This window comes from Cyprinus carpio, chromosome B24 (assembly GCF_018340385.1).
Source record: "Cyprinus carpio isolate SPL01 chromosome B24, ASM1834038v1, whole genome shotgun sequence".
Classification (NCBI taxonomy): domain Eukaryota; kingdom Metazoa; phylum Chordata; class Actinopteri; order Cypriniformes; family Cyprinidae; genus Cyprinus; species Cyprinus carpio.
Genome location: NC_056620.1, coordinates 12,962,242 through 12,980,687, shown reverse-complemented (window position 1 = coordinate 12,980,687; position 18,446 = coordinate 12,962,242). Strand labels below are relative to the sequence as shown.

General features: G+C 35.9%; 1 protein-coding gene across 1 annotated transcript in view; it reads right to left on the bottom strand.

The window, feature by feature from the left end:
• Nucleotides 1-244: 244 nt before the first annotated feature.
• The window catches only part of LOC109050242 (extracellular sulfatase Sulf-1-like), a 106,419-nt gene continuing 88,217 nt past the window's right edge, over nt 245-18,446 (bottom strand). The window contains exons 12-22 of the mRNA XM_042751552.1: nt 7,750-7,960; nt 6,282-6,537; nt 6,080-6,176; nt 5,903-5,997; nt 5,061-5,138; nt 4,230-4,402; nt 3,999-4,141; nt 3,594-3,717; nt 1,535-1,568; nt 1,075-1,128; nt 245-418 (exon numbers count right to left, since the gene is read on the bottom strand). Of these exons, the coding sequence (XP_042607486.1) occupies nt 385-418; nt 1,075-1,128; nt 1,535-1,568; nt 3,594-3,717; nt 3,999-4,141; nt 4,230-4,402; nt 5,061-5,138; nt 5,903-5,997; nt 6,080-6,176; nt 6,282-6,537; nt 7,750-7,960 (1,299 nt within the window). The 3' untranslated portion in view covers nt 245-384. The remainder of the gene's footprint in view (nt 419-1,074; nt 1,129-1,534; nt 1,569-3,593; nt 3,718-3,998; nt 4,142-4,229; nt 4,403-5,060; nt 5,139-5,902; nt 5,998-6,079; nt 6,177-6,281; nt 6,538-7,749; nt 7,961-18,446) is intronic.

Below are 18,446 nucleotides of genomic sequence, written 5' to 3'. Positions count from 1 at the left end.
AGCACACTTGGTTTAGTTGGGCGGCCTTCTGGCAGTTCATTAAGAGATTTTAAATGACTCTTTTGAAGAGTTTTGGGGGTCAGACCTCTCGAGGGACCTTCGGTGACAGGAACCGGGGGCCGTTCCTCTTGGATTGGGAATCCAGCACCGCTGGCCTCCTCCGGGACCCCGGAGCCCAGCTCAGCCAGGGGGTCAAGCTTATCGGTTTGGTTGAGTGTCTTTAAATTTCTCAGCAGTGCAAACATACTATCTACATCCTTCCAAAAGTTCATCCAGTCATCCAGGTTGGGACTGTAGTTGTGTCTGTGTTCGTACAGACTCTCATTCACGCTGTACAAATCTGCCAGTCCTTGCCAGTCGATGTCCTCTGTGAAATTGGGCAGTTTAACCTTTGTGGACGTCCCAGGCTGGCTGTGTTCTGGGAAACGGGAGAGGGGGAAGTGAGAGAAATGAGTAAGGGTTGATTATTGCCATGCAGAAAAGCATTTGCTATGGAATGAGTTTAAAACATGCAGTTATTCCCAGCCTACTTGTGCCGAGGGGTCTTGAATTAGTACCCCACACACCACTGCAGTGCTTTTTTAAGCCTTAGACCAATAGAAAAGCTCTATTCTGAAGCAGTAAAGCAGTGTGAAGACAGATCATGGCAACGGATGTCCTCCAAACAGACACCCAAAACCAATATATCATAAATAAAGAGTGCGCAGACAGACTGAAAATCAGTGTAATGAGGTTCAAACCAAAATGAAACATCCAACGAGAGACTGAAAAGATGGAAAATCCTGGAACCAAGAAATCAGCAACCCAAAAAAACTAAATATGAGGCTGAAAGTGTGGGCGAGAGGTAGAAAATGAAAAACTGCAAAAACAAAAGTGTGTTAAAGGAGGGCGAGAGAATGAAATGAGCATTCCCAGAGCGGGTCAGGCAGCAACTGATGACCTAGGAGACACGGGCCGCACTGAACCAGAACTGCCACTCAACTCGGGGTCTATGGAGATGTGTTGTGCATTTTGGAGAACTACTTGAGAGTGGAATGAGAACAGAAATGGGTTCATATGGTCTCAAAGACTCACAGGAATGAAAGGCTTGGCCTCCTCAACTTTGACCATTTTCGATGCTGCTGTTGCCTGGTAAGCAGGTAAGCCAAAAAACAGATGTCAAGATAGGCGTGAACGAGAAAAATGTAAGAAAATGTCTTAAATACTTATGTTCTGTGGACTGAGAAGTCTCCATTAAATGATGTGTATGAGTAGCCTTGGATTTTATGTAAATTATTTGAGTTTATGAATACATAAAGTGCATAAAAACAACAAGCAATGCATTAGGAGTTAAAATTAGAGGAATGATCTTTTAATTCTAAAACCTGAAGTTTTAAATACTGATGTTCATGTGATTTTCAAATATACTCAAATTGTTAGCTCAACCCAGCATGCAATCACACACTTCGCTCAATGAAACGTGGCGTATTAGTGGAAACAAGCTGCCCATGCAGTTATTTCAAAAGCCAATGAGGGATTCAAAAAGTGTGGATACCTGTGTTGATCATAGCTTCCTCCATCTTTACTTCCTGATCAGGAAAATAAAAGCATTTAAAATGTTAAATGTCTATTGTGATTAAAAAATAAACAATCACATTGCAGTTTTCCATGCATAACCCCCCACTCCTGAGGAGAGGTATTGTTAGATTAAAGACACAATGAAGGAATGAGGATGTGAAAGATGAAGAGGAAAATCCTCGGATGGTCCTGAAGAAAAAGATGGTAAGTGTAGTGTTAAGAATGTAATGAATGTTATATGATGACATTGCTTTACATGACTTAAGGTCACAAATAACATGAGAATATGCCAACATGCACACTAATATGTATTAACATGCATCTGTTTTAATAATATTTTGTACATTACTAAGTGGCAAATACTATTTTTATTATCTGTCTTAATTCCTCAATAATTTAGTCATGTATGGATGTGTGTTCACCCCAACATTTTTTATTTGTGCCAGAGACATCATCAAACTTCACCAAATGTTGTTCCAGACCCTTTCTTTCTTCCATTAAAGACAAAAGAAGTAGTTTAACAGCATGTTCATGCTGCTCTTTTCCATTTAATGAAAGTTAATCATAACTAAAGGCTGTAAACACACAAAACTTACAAGTGGTCCATAAGATGCTTAATTTCAAGTCATCTGAAATCAGCTTTGCATGAGAAAAAAAAAAAAAAAAATCAGATAAATGTTTGATGATAATCTTCACAATAGTGTAATGTATGACTTCATAAGACAACTTGGTGCTTTTGACATTTACTTTGTATGGAAAAGAGTTTTGTTTTAAAGCAAAAAAGTAAGTCATACAGATCTGGAATGACATAAGCATAAGTACATGCTGAATTTATTTTTGGGAAAACTATCACTTTAAGATGATTTTATTACAAACCAAAACCATTGTTTTTGCCTCCGAAACACAGGCGCTGACCTCATAATTGATTTAGTTGTTGAAAAGCTATGACAACTTGTATAAATCAATATTCAATAATACAAAAGCCTTTATATAACTGGTTTTTATGATGTCATTATGATGAGTCAGTCTCCCCTCAAAGAAAATTATTAACGGTTTTCAGAACAGTGAAAATCTCAATGGTCCTGGCCACAACAGGTTTTAAATTGCCAAATACCCAATGTTACAGAAACCTCTTCCTTCCCAGTAATGAACAGAAAATAATCCTGCTAGAAAGTGGTTTTTAAACCACAATTCCACTGCTAAAGAATATTTAAAAAACACTCAGAGATGAATGTGTGTCAGTATATAAGTTTATAATTTTAGATTTTCAAAATCACACAAAGCACATACAACAGCCACAAACATAAAAGAAAGCATCTCTTTCACAGGAGCCATTCATCTAGTCTGGCATTCACTAAGAATGAAGAAAAAAAAATGCAACAAGTTTGAGATGATGTGATTGCTAGGCTGCTGGAATATTACATTCCCCTGGTGAGGGAATAAAATGGAAAACATAAATGGAAAAAATGATATGAGCAGACAGTTTAGAGAGAAACCAAACTCAGTGACCAATCCATCATCCACCATTAGATATTGTGCCACATGGCATCCCATATGTGGTTCATCCCATTCATGCATCAGGCCGTTTCAAAGTAATCCATGCCAGACCAAGTTTTGTTAAATATTGACTATTTTCCTCTCAACTTGGACAATGAAGTATTGGCTAAAATAAATAAGCCAGTGTGTATCACCCTCTATCAAACCATGCCATTTTTTTCATGTGAGCACTTACAGTACATACCTGCTGAAAAAAATTGAAAACCAGCCTAAACTGGTCTTTTGGTTGGTTTTATAAGGGTTTTAGGCACTTCAGATGGTCAGGCTGGGAGACCAGTTGGAGACCAGCTAAACACCAGCTTAGCTAAACTAGTAAACCAGTTAGGCTGGTTAAATCTGGTTTTTCAGCAGAGATGCAACTGAATCTTTCAGATCTGGATGTTGAAAACATCTCAGAAGCAAAAATAAAGGAGTTCTAGCATGTTTCATCCCTCATTTCACACAGAATGTGTGCTGCAGAGACAGGACAGGAGTGTTACCTGCATCTAAGCCTTTTGGCCTCGGGTTGCACTGCTTGTGGCCCTGACAGCTTCTCATTTCCATCAGCTGTAAATGCAGTTGGCTCAAAACGTCCCTCTCCACTGTATAAACTGCGTTGGTTAACTGCAAAACATAATATGCACTTATTGAGTCAGCTATTGTAAGTGCTGTAATTATGGATAATGACTCTTCCTGTAAGAGCATACCATTATCTTACAGTATTTTTTTTTTTTTTTTAATTATGGGCTTCTAAGGCTTTTATTTAAAAGTATACTTTAGAGAAACAAGAAAGAAGTGAGGAAGAGGGATCAGAATTGACCCCATATCCCCAAAGGGATGCATTACAACACTACTGCTATGCCACATCTCAGACAATTAAAATACAACTGAGAACACATTCTCACCTGGTATGGGTCACTGTTTAGATCAAAGTACTCCAGGAAACCAGTGGCAAATTCACAGAAGAGTGTGTTGTGAGTTTCATTTATAGTTCTCAGACACCAGTATGTGTTGTTGTTAGAGCTTGTGCAGGCACAGAAGCCACCCACTATGGAAAGAGAGAAATTTGTCAACATATTTAACATTGTCAACAAAAAAATCAATGCAACTAGCAATATCAATGAACAATTCCTTACAGTTCCAGAAGGGGGCAGTCTGCCAGTGGTCATTATTATGTGTGAAGCAGGTGAGGCCAGGATGACTGCAGTCATCACCCTTCTTTTGCCTCTTCCTCTCCTTTCTCTCTTTCTTCCTGCGGCGGATTTCATTGTAGAGTTGAGTCTTGCTATCCACTTCCTGCATGGCCTCTCTGGTGGCATAAACAAATGAGACATTAGAGCTAGAGCGAAAGGGAACTCCATCCCAGGTGAATTACACAGTGATGGAGGGAGGCAAACCAGCCAGCTTTGCACACAGATGGGGTCAGAGGTCATGAGAAAGTGGAAGGATTGGGTACACACCACCTCCGTAAAAAAACCACAAGGTTCTTGTCCTATTTTCAGACCAGGGTGTTTCATAATCTCACAAAGTGACTTTGTGGTTGTAATGACGTGTTTACTCTTCAAAATGAGTTTCTTACATAATGCTCTTAATTTAATGACCACATCCATCAGAACCGTGACCCATGGACTGAAAATGTATCGATTAACTAATCGACAACATGTAGCCTACATATGCATGCATGCGACAATTCACATTTAACAGGATGAAATAAGAACTGCTGGGTTTAGTGACACTTCAACATTTCAACCTTATTAAACAATTCACAAGTCCATTCATTATTTCACATACAAAATTCTTTGGCAGCATTATCAATGTGAATCGTACCACACAGTCAACAAAGTGTGTTAGAGACACTCTACATGGATTGGGACATAAATCCAACACACTTTATCTCAACAAGTCACTACAGACGACAGACAAACTGACGAGGCACGGACACATGTACACACACGAGAAGCACTCACTTAAAGGGATGGAGATGGTCATTCCTATTCTTCAATCTTTGGGGTTTGTTTTTCTGCTGTCTCTTTTTGCTAAAGTAGCTGGTTGTAATAAGGAGAGAACAGCACTAAATTCAATGAGTCCAGCTGGAATTTCTAAAAAAGGTCTTGAACAAACTCAGTTTGATTTGCAAAATACTGCTGTTTAGATTTAAAATGACTTATTTAATCAGGATTGAGAAATTCAGAACAATATCTAACCTATTGTTACACTACCATTCAAAAGTTTTAATTGGTTGGTAAGCTAAAAAAAAAAAAAAAATTCTAAGAATTAAAGTAGTTCTTTTATGCTCATCAAAGCTATATTTATTTAAATACCAAAATACTATTTAAAGTAACTTTTTTTCATTTGAATATATTTTAAAATGTAACGTTCCTGTGATGACAAAGATGAATTTTCTGCAGCCATTATTTCAGCCTTCAGTGTCATTCAGAAATCATTCTAATATGCTGATTTTGTGCTTAATAAACATTTCGTATTATCATTGTTGAAAACAGTTGTGTTGCTTAATATTTTTGGGGAAACTGTGATGCATTATTATTATTATTATTATTTTGATTATGATACCAGATCAGTACTGTTGATCAATTTATTGCACCGATGCTTAATAAAAGTTTTTTAAAATATCTTACTGACCCCAAACTTTTGAATAGTAGTGTATATAGAGGAGTAAAATAAAACAAGAGAGATGAGCAGTGGAACGATGACCAATCATGTTTCCATAGTCCGCTCAGATTTGCCTCAAACTGATCCAGTTTACATGACTCAACAAGGAATTGGCTAACAAAGATAAATATCAACTGACCTCTTCTTTCCACAGTCACACTCATCCGGTCTCCTCCTCTTTAAATGGCCTCTAACCTCACGCAGTTTCTTCATTTTATCCTGGAGAAGTTCAATCTGTGGGACAAGTGTATAAAATGAGCATCATGTGGTATAAACAGTTATAATATTAAAGATAATACAGCGCAGTGGGCCTCACCTCTTGGTCCACGAAGTTCTTGTGGTCTTTCCACGCTCTGGAGGACTGGTAAATCTCTCTTTCACAGCGCACAGTGTCATTCATTAATATGAAACACCTATAATTCCAAAGTAAAATGAACAACAAATGAACAAAACACACTTTAGTCTAAACTACTATAATATTGAGCTCAGTTTATTTTTAGAGGTGACCAAAGGCTTACTTATGTGTGACTTTAAGAGAATTGGGGTATCCCACAGCATTAGTATCATCCGACTGCATCTCCTCCGATCCGTCATCGGACTCCAACCCGAAGTCTGAATCAAAACCTGCCTCGGGCTCATGGTGCTGTTTGCTGATTTGTCGAGGCTCAATGGGGGTTTTGTCATCAGCCTGCAGGTCCACATCATAGATTTCACCCTCAAACTCCACTGACAGGGATCTGGCCGGCCGTGTGTGAACAAAGCGGGGTCTGAAGCCTGAGGGAAGACATCAGCGTCAGCTACACATACTTAAATATTTATAAGTCACAGTTAAATATTTATATACATATGGCTAGACCTCATTAAATTTCCTCTAATATATTTAAAAAATATGTCACTTCAGCTCATCACCAATAGATGGCACCAAAAAATATGACTCAGAGTTCTCTCACAATTATGGAAGTGTGAAGAACAATTAATTAAAAGTAATTGAGATTTTCAGCCTTATAACAGCTAGTTTCATTACAATAGTTTTATAATGTAGAACAGTAAAATGTGATAAATTATACTTTTATCATCATCACATGGTACTGCATGTACAGCTTTACCCCCTAAAGTATGATTCATTTTAATGAATCTGTTCATTTGGGCAGTTTGTGTAATAAATAGAGCATATAAAAAATGTAATAATTTGATTAACCCCACACATTTATTTTTATTAAAACATTTAGTTAACTGATGCTGGCCAACACCAGGCTTTTGACTTCGCTTTATTAATAATTGTGCATGTCTAGTTTTTTTTTAATTGCATTCATTTAGCATAAAGTTAAATTCTTTCAGCTTAACTGAGATGTTAAGGAAAAAATAATGAAACTATTTAAATAATGCATGATGTAATAATGCAATATTAATATTAATAATGCAATATTAACATGCAGCAACAATACAGTTTCTACAAAATTAATAAATATTTATTAAGCAGCACAACTGCTTTCAACACTGAAATGTTTCTTTAGCACAAATTCAGCAAAGTATAATGATTTCTGAAGGATCATGAGACACTGAAGACTGGTAATAGCTGCTTAAATTACAGAAATAAATTACATTTTAAATTATATTTAAAATGAAAAGTTATTTTAAATTGTTAAATTAATTCAAATTTAAATCAAAGCATTTAAAACATTTAACCCCAAATTAACAAAAAAAGCCCAAATAACCCTTGGTAAATAGCTCTTGATGTAGTTTTAGGGTAGCTAGTTTAACTAAATAATGAGAAGTTTGTAGCTTGGGAAGACAACATTTCGATGTTCAGTGCTTTAGAAGTGAAGAGTTTGATTCTTCCCAGTGACTCAAAATGTTTGAATCTCTTCACTCTATTGATTTGCTAATTGACCGTTCCTAGGCTGCATCATTAAACCAGTAGGTGGCGACAAGTGAGTGACTTTCAGTCCCTGTCTATACAGTCCTGAACAGAGTGCATATACTTACGTGGATTACTGCTCTGAGCAAACTGTCTCTGTGCCCGCCGCGCTGCCTTGGCCGCTTTGTAAGGCCGTTCTCCACAGTGGCAGTCTTTCTCGCGGTTGTCGTAGCTTCTAGAGCGCAGACTCCTCGCCCTCTTCTTGGATCCTTCCTTCAGAGAGCCCTTACACTTCTGCAAACGCCACTTCCCGCTGACCTCCTCCACACAGTGCCATTTCTGTAACAGAGAGGGAAGGAATTCAGCTTGTGGGCAGACATTTTTGTCTGCCTAACCACTTATTGTGCAAGAGCCACCTCATTTGCATAACCACAGCTGTTTTTCTGAATGAAATTAATCTTGTCTGTGAACGGCGAGTTCAGCGGTCAAACATCTGCATCTGTAGAGTAATCCCATTAATTCACAATCACACGGCACAAGAGCCACCTCGCAATTCTTTCCCATAAAAAAACAATTTAGACATAATCTCCTAATTATGCAGAGCTGTTTGCTTTGCAAACTGACCACAGCTCAGACGCTCACAACTATGGGAAACCATATCCAAACAATGGCCACAACCCTGTTCCGATTTCCTGTGAAGCTCTGGAGTCCCGGCATTGAGTTTATGTATCTGCGGGTGATGCTGTATCTGTTCGCAGCGAGGATGTTTGTTTGAAGGGCGGTATACCAAAAAGGAGTTCGCCAAAGCTTGCTTGAGCACTTTCACTCATTTAGTTCCTCCAGAGAGTATAGCCAAATGCACTAAAACATGTTGAGCATTTCTTGCACCCCCCCACCACCCCCTACACACACAGAGAGAGAGAGACTGGCTCCAAATATCCAGAAGTCAAACAGACATAAGCAAACAGTACCACAGCCAACTATGTGAAGCCTCACTACTTGAATCAGACTCAGGAAGAAACAGGCATAAACTTTCACACAGACTCAATCAAACACACTGCCCTCATTGACCTCACTGCAGGCAGTAGGACTGTGTTAATGCAGTTTTTGAGAGGCTTTTTCAACACATTCCTACTAGTCAAAGTAAAAGAAAGAGTATATTAGAAAAACAGATACTGATACTCTATTCAAGCTAAAACTTGAGCTGGAAGTAGTAGACCATAACTACAAGTTTTGTCTGTGCTCAACAATTAAACCATGACAGTTTTCCAAAAGAGTTCATTTCACAGGAAAACGATGTCAGTAGCAAATGCTACCGTACTTACTGAAAACATCCAGTCATGGGTCAGTAAGATTATTTAACATCTTTAAAAGAAGTCTCTGATGCTCACCAAAGCTGCAAATATAGTAAAATAGTATTACAATTTAAAATAGCTGTTTGCTTTCAAATTGAAATATATTTACAAATGTAATTTATTCCTTTTATGGAAAAACTGAATTTTCAGCAGCCATTATTCCAGTAAGTGTCACATAATTCACATACGATTCAGAAACTTATTTAATAAAAATATATATATTTATACATACACATACGTACGAACCATATATACGTACGTGTATGTATAAATATATATATATATATATTATATTAAATTATTCTATTCACAAGTTTTTGACCTCTGCTATAAAAAAATCCATCATGCATTTGGAAAAAGTATTGCAGGTGAACTATCACATTTAAAATACTTTTTGTGCACAAAAAAGAAAAAAAAATGGAAGAAAAGAAATTGTTGTGTTATTTTTTTCTTTGCACACAAAAAATATTCTTGTAGCTTCATAATATTAAGTTTGAACCACTGATGTCACATGGACTATTTTAACAATGTCCTAACATCCTTTCTGGGCCTTGAACGTGTCAGTTGCATTGTTATTAATGCAGTGTCAGAAAGCTTTCAGATTTCTTCAAAAATATCTTAATTTGTGTTTCGAATATGAATGAAGGTCTTACGGGTTTGGAACGACATGAGGGTGAATAATTACTGACACAATTTTCATTTTAGGGTGAACTATCCCTTTAATGATGCATTTAAACTATAGGACAAGGGACTTTTGTTAAGAAAGCAAATGGCATCAACTTTAACAAAGAATTCAGGTCTATTCCTAAAAATATTTTAGGATCTTTCTCTGAAACTACTTCTTCAGCTTTGTTCTGGCAGGTGACTGGGCTAAAGAAGACTGAAGCGCATGTGTTATTCCGACAACTTTTCTGCATTCAATCAAATTTCCAGACAAAGTGTTGCACACAAACACTTAACTTAACCATAAAAAGAATCTGGTTTGCATTATTGCAGTCCTTGAAATACTGTCTGCATTAACGCTACCTGAAATTGTACCAATTTGTAATGTTCAGCTCTCTCTGATTCATTGCCACGCCACAGAGGGTCTGGTGGAGCAGGCACACACTGTGCTGATGAAAGAAAACTGTGACCAATCTCCAATTATACTTATTTTTTTGTTTGTTTTGGTTTTAGTTTTATTTTCACCATTCATAAGACTCCGACTGTGAGCCGCACACTCCAATCTCCGGTTCCGTGTTGAAGGTGCAAATGAATGTATTCAGTCATCATTTAAGGTTGGGACAAAGAGCATTTTTTGTGCATAAACACCCTGGTTCAAGCACATAGTAAGGTAAACAAGGCCCAGGTTGAGACTTTTTGAATGTTTCAGAGCAAATATTGTGCATATGTGTGCAAATTCATAATAAATATAGACAGTAGGTGACAAAAAAAAGGAGTAATGCATGTGTGTGTGTTTGAGTTTTTTGTTTTAGTGTTTGTTCGTGTGGTGTTTGATAGTATGGCTTCTTGATAATATGTCTTTCACCTTCTTGTATTTGGGTAAACTGTTAGATTGTTGTGTGTTCAAGTTGCCTCCTGACTCATCTTTCTTGCGCAGGATTTTGCTGGAATGAGAAATGTGCTTTGGTGAGTTGCTAGGCCACGTTTTAAAGTTGGCAGCTTCACTAAAGTTTCGGAAGTCTGGGAAACATAGCCGTCCCACCCAGGTCAGCATCTCATAACTAATGCGTGGAGAGCATTATAGCTTTCACAGCACACAAAAACAATGCGACCAAGATTGTGAATGATGTTCATGTATTCTTGTGATTTTTGTCTGTAGTTATTTAGTTGTAGACAGTTCTATTAGATTGCATTTAAGACATTTTTTGATGTTTGTAAAAGGAATAGTTCACTCAAAAATGAAATGTGCCAAATATACTCAACCTCAGGCCATCCAAGATGTGATTTGTTTCCTCATCAGAATGGATTTTTCGAAAAATTTACATTACATCACAATGCTCTAGCATTACATCACTTGCTCACCAATGGATCCTCTACAGTGAATGGGTGATCATTAAATTGTTTGATCAATTTACAAGTAATCCACATTTTTACTCCAATCTATATATATCTATCCTATCCCTATCTATCTATCTATCTATCTATCTATCTATATATATATATATAAATATATAGATAATATATATATATATATATATATATAGATATATATCTAATATATATATAATATATATATATATATATATATATATATTATTAGTATAATATAATTAAATATATATTTTTTTTTTTTTTTTTTTTTTTTTATTTATTTTTCAATAAACAAATCCATCATTAAGGCGTTTTAACTGTTGCTTCTGGCCAAAACACCAATCTATAATCCATTATAACGCTTCCTCAAGTAAAAAAAATTACATATCTTGTTCTTTCACATCAAAATCCACACACATTTTTTTTTTTTTTTTAACTGTTTTTGCTTTGTAAAGAGTGCTTGATCTTTACATATTCATCTGCTGATTCAGGTAAAATGACCCTTTAAGAGAGAAAGTAATATTATAGGGAAAATTTATTCCAATTTTATCCAGAAGCAACAATTTAAGTTAAAAACGACCTAATTATGGTATTTGTTACAAACATGCAGCTTGTTGATTACTGATTATTTTCTGTTTATTTTTTTATCAGCTGTTTGGACTCTCATTCTAATTCACGGCACCCCATTTCACACTACAGTAGATCCACTGATTAACAAGTGATGTAATGCTAAATTTCTACAGCATAATCTACATCTTGGATAGCCTGAGGGTGAGTACATTTCCACAGATTGTCACAAGAATTATTCCTTTAAACCCAGCCAATCCATAAAAACAAATCATAAAAAGTAGAATTAGGATTCTGTCGACTGAGAGAATCCAAAAATCTAGTGATTCCTGTTGCCTAGCCAAGATATGAACACAGTCTATCAAAAAGAATGAATTAAAGTATTTTATGTAATTCAATAATACATATTTAATCATTCATGCTCATTTTGCCTATTTTTACATTTAAAAATTAACTTCACCATCATCTAACACATTTAAAACTTTTCATTTTTTTAAATATAAAAAGCTGGAACGCCATTACAGATCATTCCAGCCAAATTAACCTCCGCCTTTAATTTTTTTTGATGTAAAAAGCTGGAACGCCTGTTCTGCATGATTTCACCACAGCTGATTAATGAAGTAGTTGCTAATCTGACTTCTCACAAAATGGGAGCTGTCGTAACCATGCGTTAACAGGTGTTTAATTGGTTGAATTTTTGTATTTTTGGTATTAGAATCTGAATTGTTTCACCACAGCTGAGGTCTGGCTTTATACAACAACAAGTTACTGAGTCACGGAAGCAACAGCCGGCACTGATCAGCGATGTGCTTTATGATTGCGCCATTCCTGAAAAACCTTCTTTCACTTAGCCTTAAGCAGAAATAAAGCACAGGCTGACTGTGGGAGCAGCAATATGCCATTACGCAGACCGACAGCTCCCTGCGACTGACATGAGGAATGTTAGACCGTGGTTGTGCCCATGGCCACAGATACAATATATAGAAATCAGCGCAAGTTAAATAGGGCAACCTCAATACCATACCCACAATCCTCACATCAGTCACAGAAATCAAGGGAAACGCTATGCACACGTATCAAATTTGAGTCTGATACCACAGGTAATATCATGTATTTCCCCTGGGGAAGGAGCTTTTCTGTCGTGAGTGTCCTAGGTTACTGAAACATATCCGATAATGAGAGTCTAAAGCTGTCATCGTTGAATAGCTGAAGCTCCTGAAGAACATATTTGATCGAAGAATGTCTGACTTACTGTGTCGCTGTTAGTGGATTGGTAATTTGGATAAACAAGAATATTCTTTGGTGATATTTTCCCACATTTTTTTAGGTGAACTTGAACCGAGACAAGTCAAGGAAGAAGGATGTTTGGTGCAATGGAATCCTAGAAATCATAACACTTACGGATCTATTCTGTTGGCGATTTTTACAGTGGCAGTCCTGGACATGGTTTTGAATGCATGCGGGAGTTCATTTAAATTTATTTGCACATTCCCTGCAGTATGATTTGAGACGAGGATGGGACTAATGTTTGCCTTACCCCCGCCCTCCACGAGGAATGTGGGGGGGGGGTTTCCCTCCAGACCTTTGGGTTTCCGTGTTTGTGGTTGAATCTGCAATGCGAAAACACAAATATTTTATTTCTCTCTCAGTCTTTGTGTCATTTGCATACCATAAGCAGATGTTTAGCTTGGCCTGAATTATGACACCTTATAATTAAATCTGCTGCAACATCTCCTGCCATCTGAGTGGCAGCAGACCCCAGAATCACTTCCAGCATCCTTTACCCCTGCCAGACCCCTTATAAATGAAATCCAAATGTTCACAAACCGTTAAACTCAACTTAATTGAATTAAAAGCAATAAACAGATACTCCACAACCATTTATTACATTGGGGAATGTTGTTTCATGAGGTGATTTAGCCTCACGCATATTCCCACTCTTTCCTGCTCCAGAAGCTTCAGGACAGCTTTTGCCATCCCATATCAGGTGGAGTGTCCAGACCTGCTAGGGCCAGCTTGTGGGTGCCGAGAATACAAGGTTGAGCACCAGATGGGGTTCCCTGTCCTCGTGGGGTAATTACAAAAGATTGTATAGGTTTTATGTTATAGTCGTTCATGTCCTGTTCTGTTAATGTGATATATTGATAAAAACTACTATCATATCTTCCAATGCGTATATGAATTTAACTTATCAAACAGTTTTAATATTTTAATAAACGGTATTGTAAATTACAATTGTGTGTATGAAATGTGTAATACTGCGTGAAAATAATGCTAATATTGGTGTAAACACAACGTAAAATGTATAGGATTCTTTAATATCGAAATTAATACAGATATCAAAAGATATAGTCCATTACTAATTTGTTTATAAATAAATTATTCAAAAGAAAATTTACATATAAATGAGATCATCATTTGTAAATGTGTAGAATTTAATATATTTTTCTGTTCGTATAATATGTCCTAACCACGAGTACATGTTAATATTTGAATATATAAATAATCAATTTTTAATATATATATCACATACCATTTTCAAAAGTGTGCAAGGATTATATATAACAGAATTTACATATAAATATCTCCTTTAGTATATTATAATTTTAAATGTGTACAATTTAATACAAGTTTAATTATTACATAGAGGCTTTCATTACAAAAGTAAATATATAACATAAATTATATCATATATCTAAAACCATATATAAATTCTATATTTTAATATGTTACAATTACAAAATTGTGCATTATACTATAATAAAATGCTAATACATAAAAATGCTAATTTCCAAATCTATTATTTAGAAATGTATTACATTCTGAATCTTTAAATAACTCATTTTATATATTTATATTAATTACTCTCTTAATTTTCTACTTTCTTTCATGTATTAGTTATGTAATAATTTTGCCTTAAATAAATAAACAATATAATTTTCAAATATCGTAATTTAAAACACTATGATTATATATATTTTAATTAATTGAAATATATTAATTTAATAAATAAATTTAATACATAGTTTGTATATAGTATTTAATTAATTTTGTTTTCTTATATTAATTTTTTTAATAATTAATCATATTCAATTGTTATATACAAATTTTAAAATAAAGTGTGGACAAGAAATAATAATGTGGCAAAATGTGGCATTTCAAGTACATTGTGACTTTTACCGTTGGCCCTGGTGCCCACATTAGGGAACTCTAACAAAAAACGGCACTCTGATGTCAAAATCATAGGGCAGTAGACTTTCCCCTTGACCGCCCACACTGGCCAATGTGTACGCATGATCCACTTGTGTAGAATTGATTATATATTCTCCCGCTCCCCGGATTTCCACCAGGCGATTATAGAGCTGTATGTAACTACACAGGACATTAACACACCCTTTTCCTTCCGTTCATGTACAAAAGTCTGTTAAATATCCAGAATCTGGAGCAAGAACGTCTTAATCAACTGCTGACCTTTTCCACAGAGTCATCCTACCGACATCAGCGTCTGAAGCCTCTTTCTGTTCAGGTAGTTAGGGACCTCCATGTGAATCGCTTCATCTGGCCGGATGTACTGTCCATGATCCAGTGCCTTATCCATTTGTTGGGCATAGTTATAGCCTGGGAGTTCTGCGTTGAATAAGCACAACATGCTACTTGTAAGGAAAACATGCATCCTGTCTGCCATTTCACAAGCACTTGCGGTTAGTTGAGTTGCTTGTTGTATAACATACTGACAAGCATCAATCAGCCAGTCCGCCCTCGCCCCTCTACGAAACATAGAATTCTCCTCGCTAGGTGTATTTTTTCTTGGGCTCCTCTCCATCACTGCTCCCTCACACCATGCTGAGAGTCTCAGGTTTCTTGGCAGCGTTTAATCGTGTTGGAGGGTTGGCACTGCATAAAAAACTAATAGCTTCCCCTCCTTCGGGCCCAAATAAGTTGTAATAAGTCCACAACAAGGACTAAACCCATTTGCATTTAAAAGGAGAAAAAAAAGCTGGGAAACGGACCCGTGGATTTTTTTGGGGTGGCTACGGAGGGCCCACCTTTTTACTTCCGTTGGCACCCCTTTTTCCAGCGAAAGACAGGCCTCCCGTTTCCCCAAAACCAGACCGGCCTAGTGTCATAATGAATGATGGCCACGGGAAAGCTCCTTTCTGTCTGAGTGGAAGCTTCTGCCTCTTTCCCAGTCTGCCTTTGCCCCCTCACTCTTTTCCCCAGCATGAGGCACACTAAATGCCACAAAAAACCCTTCTCTTCGATAGGTAGAGCAAATTTGGAATTTGGGGTCAATGGAACACCCATTGCCCTTAAAAAGGGCGGGTGGAGAACGTTGTTTTTGGGAAAAAAATATTTTTGGGTTTTTTCAAAGCCAAAAAACATCACGGTTTCAAAAATTCCCCCTAAAATACTTTTTTCTTTTTGTAAAAAATAAAAAAAAAAAAAACCACTCTTTGCCCCCAAAATGCATGGAAATGCAGATTTTAATTTGAGATTTTTTGGTATATTACCCCTTAAAAGAGCCACAGGTTTACGCAATTCTTTTTTTCCCAGATGGAAAAAAAAATCATCGGGGTTTTTTTTGTTTTAATAATGCTCTAGGGGGGCCACCTAGTATGATTTCCTATTATGCAAATTAATTATAAAGACAGACAAAGTGTAGTCTATTAAAATTAAAATAAAATAAAGTACTATTATTTTTTACTTCTTTCAATAAATACATAAAAAACTAACACAGACAAAGTATAAAACAAAATAATAAAATATAAAAAATTACATTTTTAATTTAGATATTTTAATTATTTTAATCAAGTCAACAAAATGCTTTTTTTTAAAAAAAATATTTATATATCTAACTTTTAATTTTTATATATATATATAATATTAATATATAATATTATATATATATATATATAATATAATATATATGTAAAACAAATACACAAATTAAACTTGTAAAAATAAATAAAATGCCCAATTTAAAAGAAATTAAAAAAAGGACATAAGTAAAATATATAAAAAAAAAGTAAAAAAAAAGAAAATAAACCTGAATTAAAAAAACATATTTATTTTAAAATAAACTTTGGTAAAATATATATGTAAAAACAAAACACAAAATAAACGTAAAACTATAAGAAGCAAAAGTAAATAAAAAAAAAAAGAAATAAATAAAAATTAAGAGAGAGAGAGAGTTTTTTTTTTTTATTTTTTTTCCCCTTTTCTGTATTCACCTCTTATTTTTGGTTGAGCACCTTTTTTATTTTTTTGGATGGTGCTTTTTTTATTTTACGCTGATGATAAAAAACCCCAAAGAAGTGTCTAAAAACCCTGCTGCATCATCCAAGTGCAACCTTCCCATCTTTTTCCATCTTCATTTGCCCTTGCCAGGAAACCTTTCGCCCAAGCGACTTGCCACCCAAAGGGAAACCTTGGGGATCCAGTGTGACCTTCGGGCCCATCAAAAAAGATTTTTCGAAAAAGGGTTTTCTAAGAAATGCTTCCCCCAAAACCCTGGCGAAAGCGATTGTATGAGAAGAGCCAGAATGTTTGTGGAAGCAGGCGAAAAAAAAGGGTTTTGGGCCCCGGGGGACAAAAGTCGATGTCGGTAAGGGTCGACATCCTATTTTTCTTGGAGATGGGTGGCCCGTTGCCGCGCGTTTTTGGATGGAACCCTAGCCAAAAAAACTGATGATGGCATGAACCCAAAAGGGTTTTGGCCCCGGATGAGAACCATAAAAATTCCCCCCATCACTTACTTGGCTTCGAACTTTACTTGGCGAAAAAATCTTTATTTTCATGGTGGTAGGTGGTGTGGTGCTTTTCGTCCTTCTCCTTAAAGTCTAATTTAAGGCAACCCAAATATAGGGGGGCCACAAAAATTCCTAAAGCTACAAGCTTATATTTACCTGCAAGCCAAATTATAATGGGTTAAAATTCATAGGAAAATTATCTGCTTGGAATGCTACTGTTCTACTAAAAAATGTGCCCCCTTGGAATACCCTATTATAAATACATCCCGAACAATAAAAATATCTAGACTCAACAATTGACGCCAGAGTCTATTCAGCAGGCTTGGCTCTCGGACAGGATAGACTGGGTTCAGTGGAGTTTCGTTTGTCGTCTAGCAGAGTGTAACTGAATGTTCTGGGAGTCACTCACATGTGCGGGAAGCGTTTGGGAAGGCTCGGAGTACTGGGAGCTGAATCCTCCGGCGTGGGGTGCTGCATGACTGATCACCATCATCCCCGGGCCGATCGGGTACTGGGGCTTGGACATTGAGTAGTTGATGCTGTGTTGGTAATCAAATCAGTGAAGTAGTCCTGGAACGGGAAGAAAAAAAAATCATACATGCATAAAGTGAATGCTCTACACATGGATATGCTTCTTTACACTTGAACAAATAAAGCAAGGGTCAATTACATGTTTTTAAAAAAAAATATTATGTATTTTTTAAAATTTAATTTATTTTTTTATTAAATTTCAAAATTTGTTTATAAACTTTTTTAAAAAATTTTAATTTTGAATGAATTACTTTTTTAAATTGCAATTCAACAAAAACTTTTTTAAAAACCTTTTAAAAATGGATTATTATAATTTTTAAATTGCAATTTCATTTTGACTTAAATGCACTGATTCTTTGGTAAGTATTCTTTTAATTTCTAAAATTAAAATTAAATTTGATTTTTGGGGGGGTTTGTAGAAATAAAGTCGGGTTTCCAAGGGACAAAATAACTGCCCGGGTTTCATAAATAAAAAAATTGGCCAGAGTATTTTTTGTTGTATTTTTATAATGGATGAATGGATAAAAATATAAAAAAACAAAGTCTTTCTTGTTCTATTTGAATAAAGGCAGAAAGGCAAAAAAAATA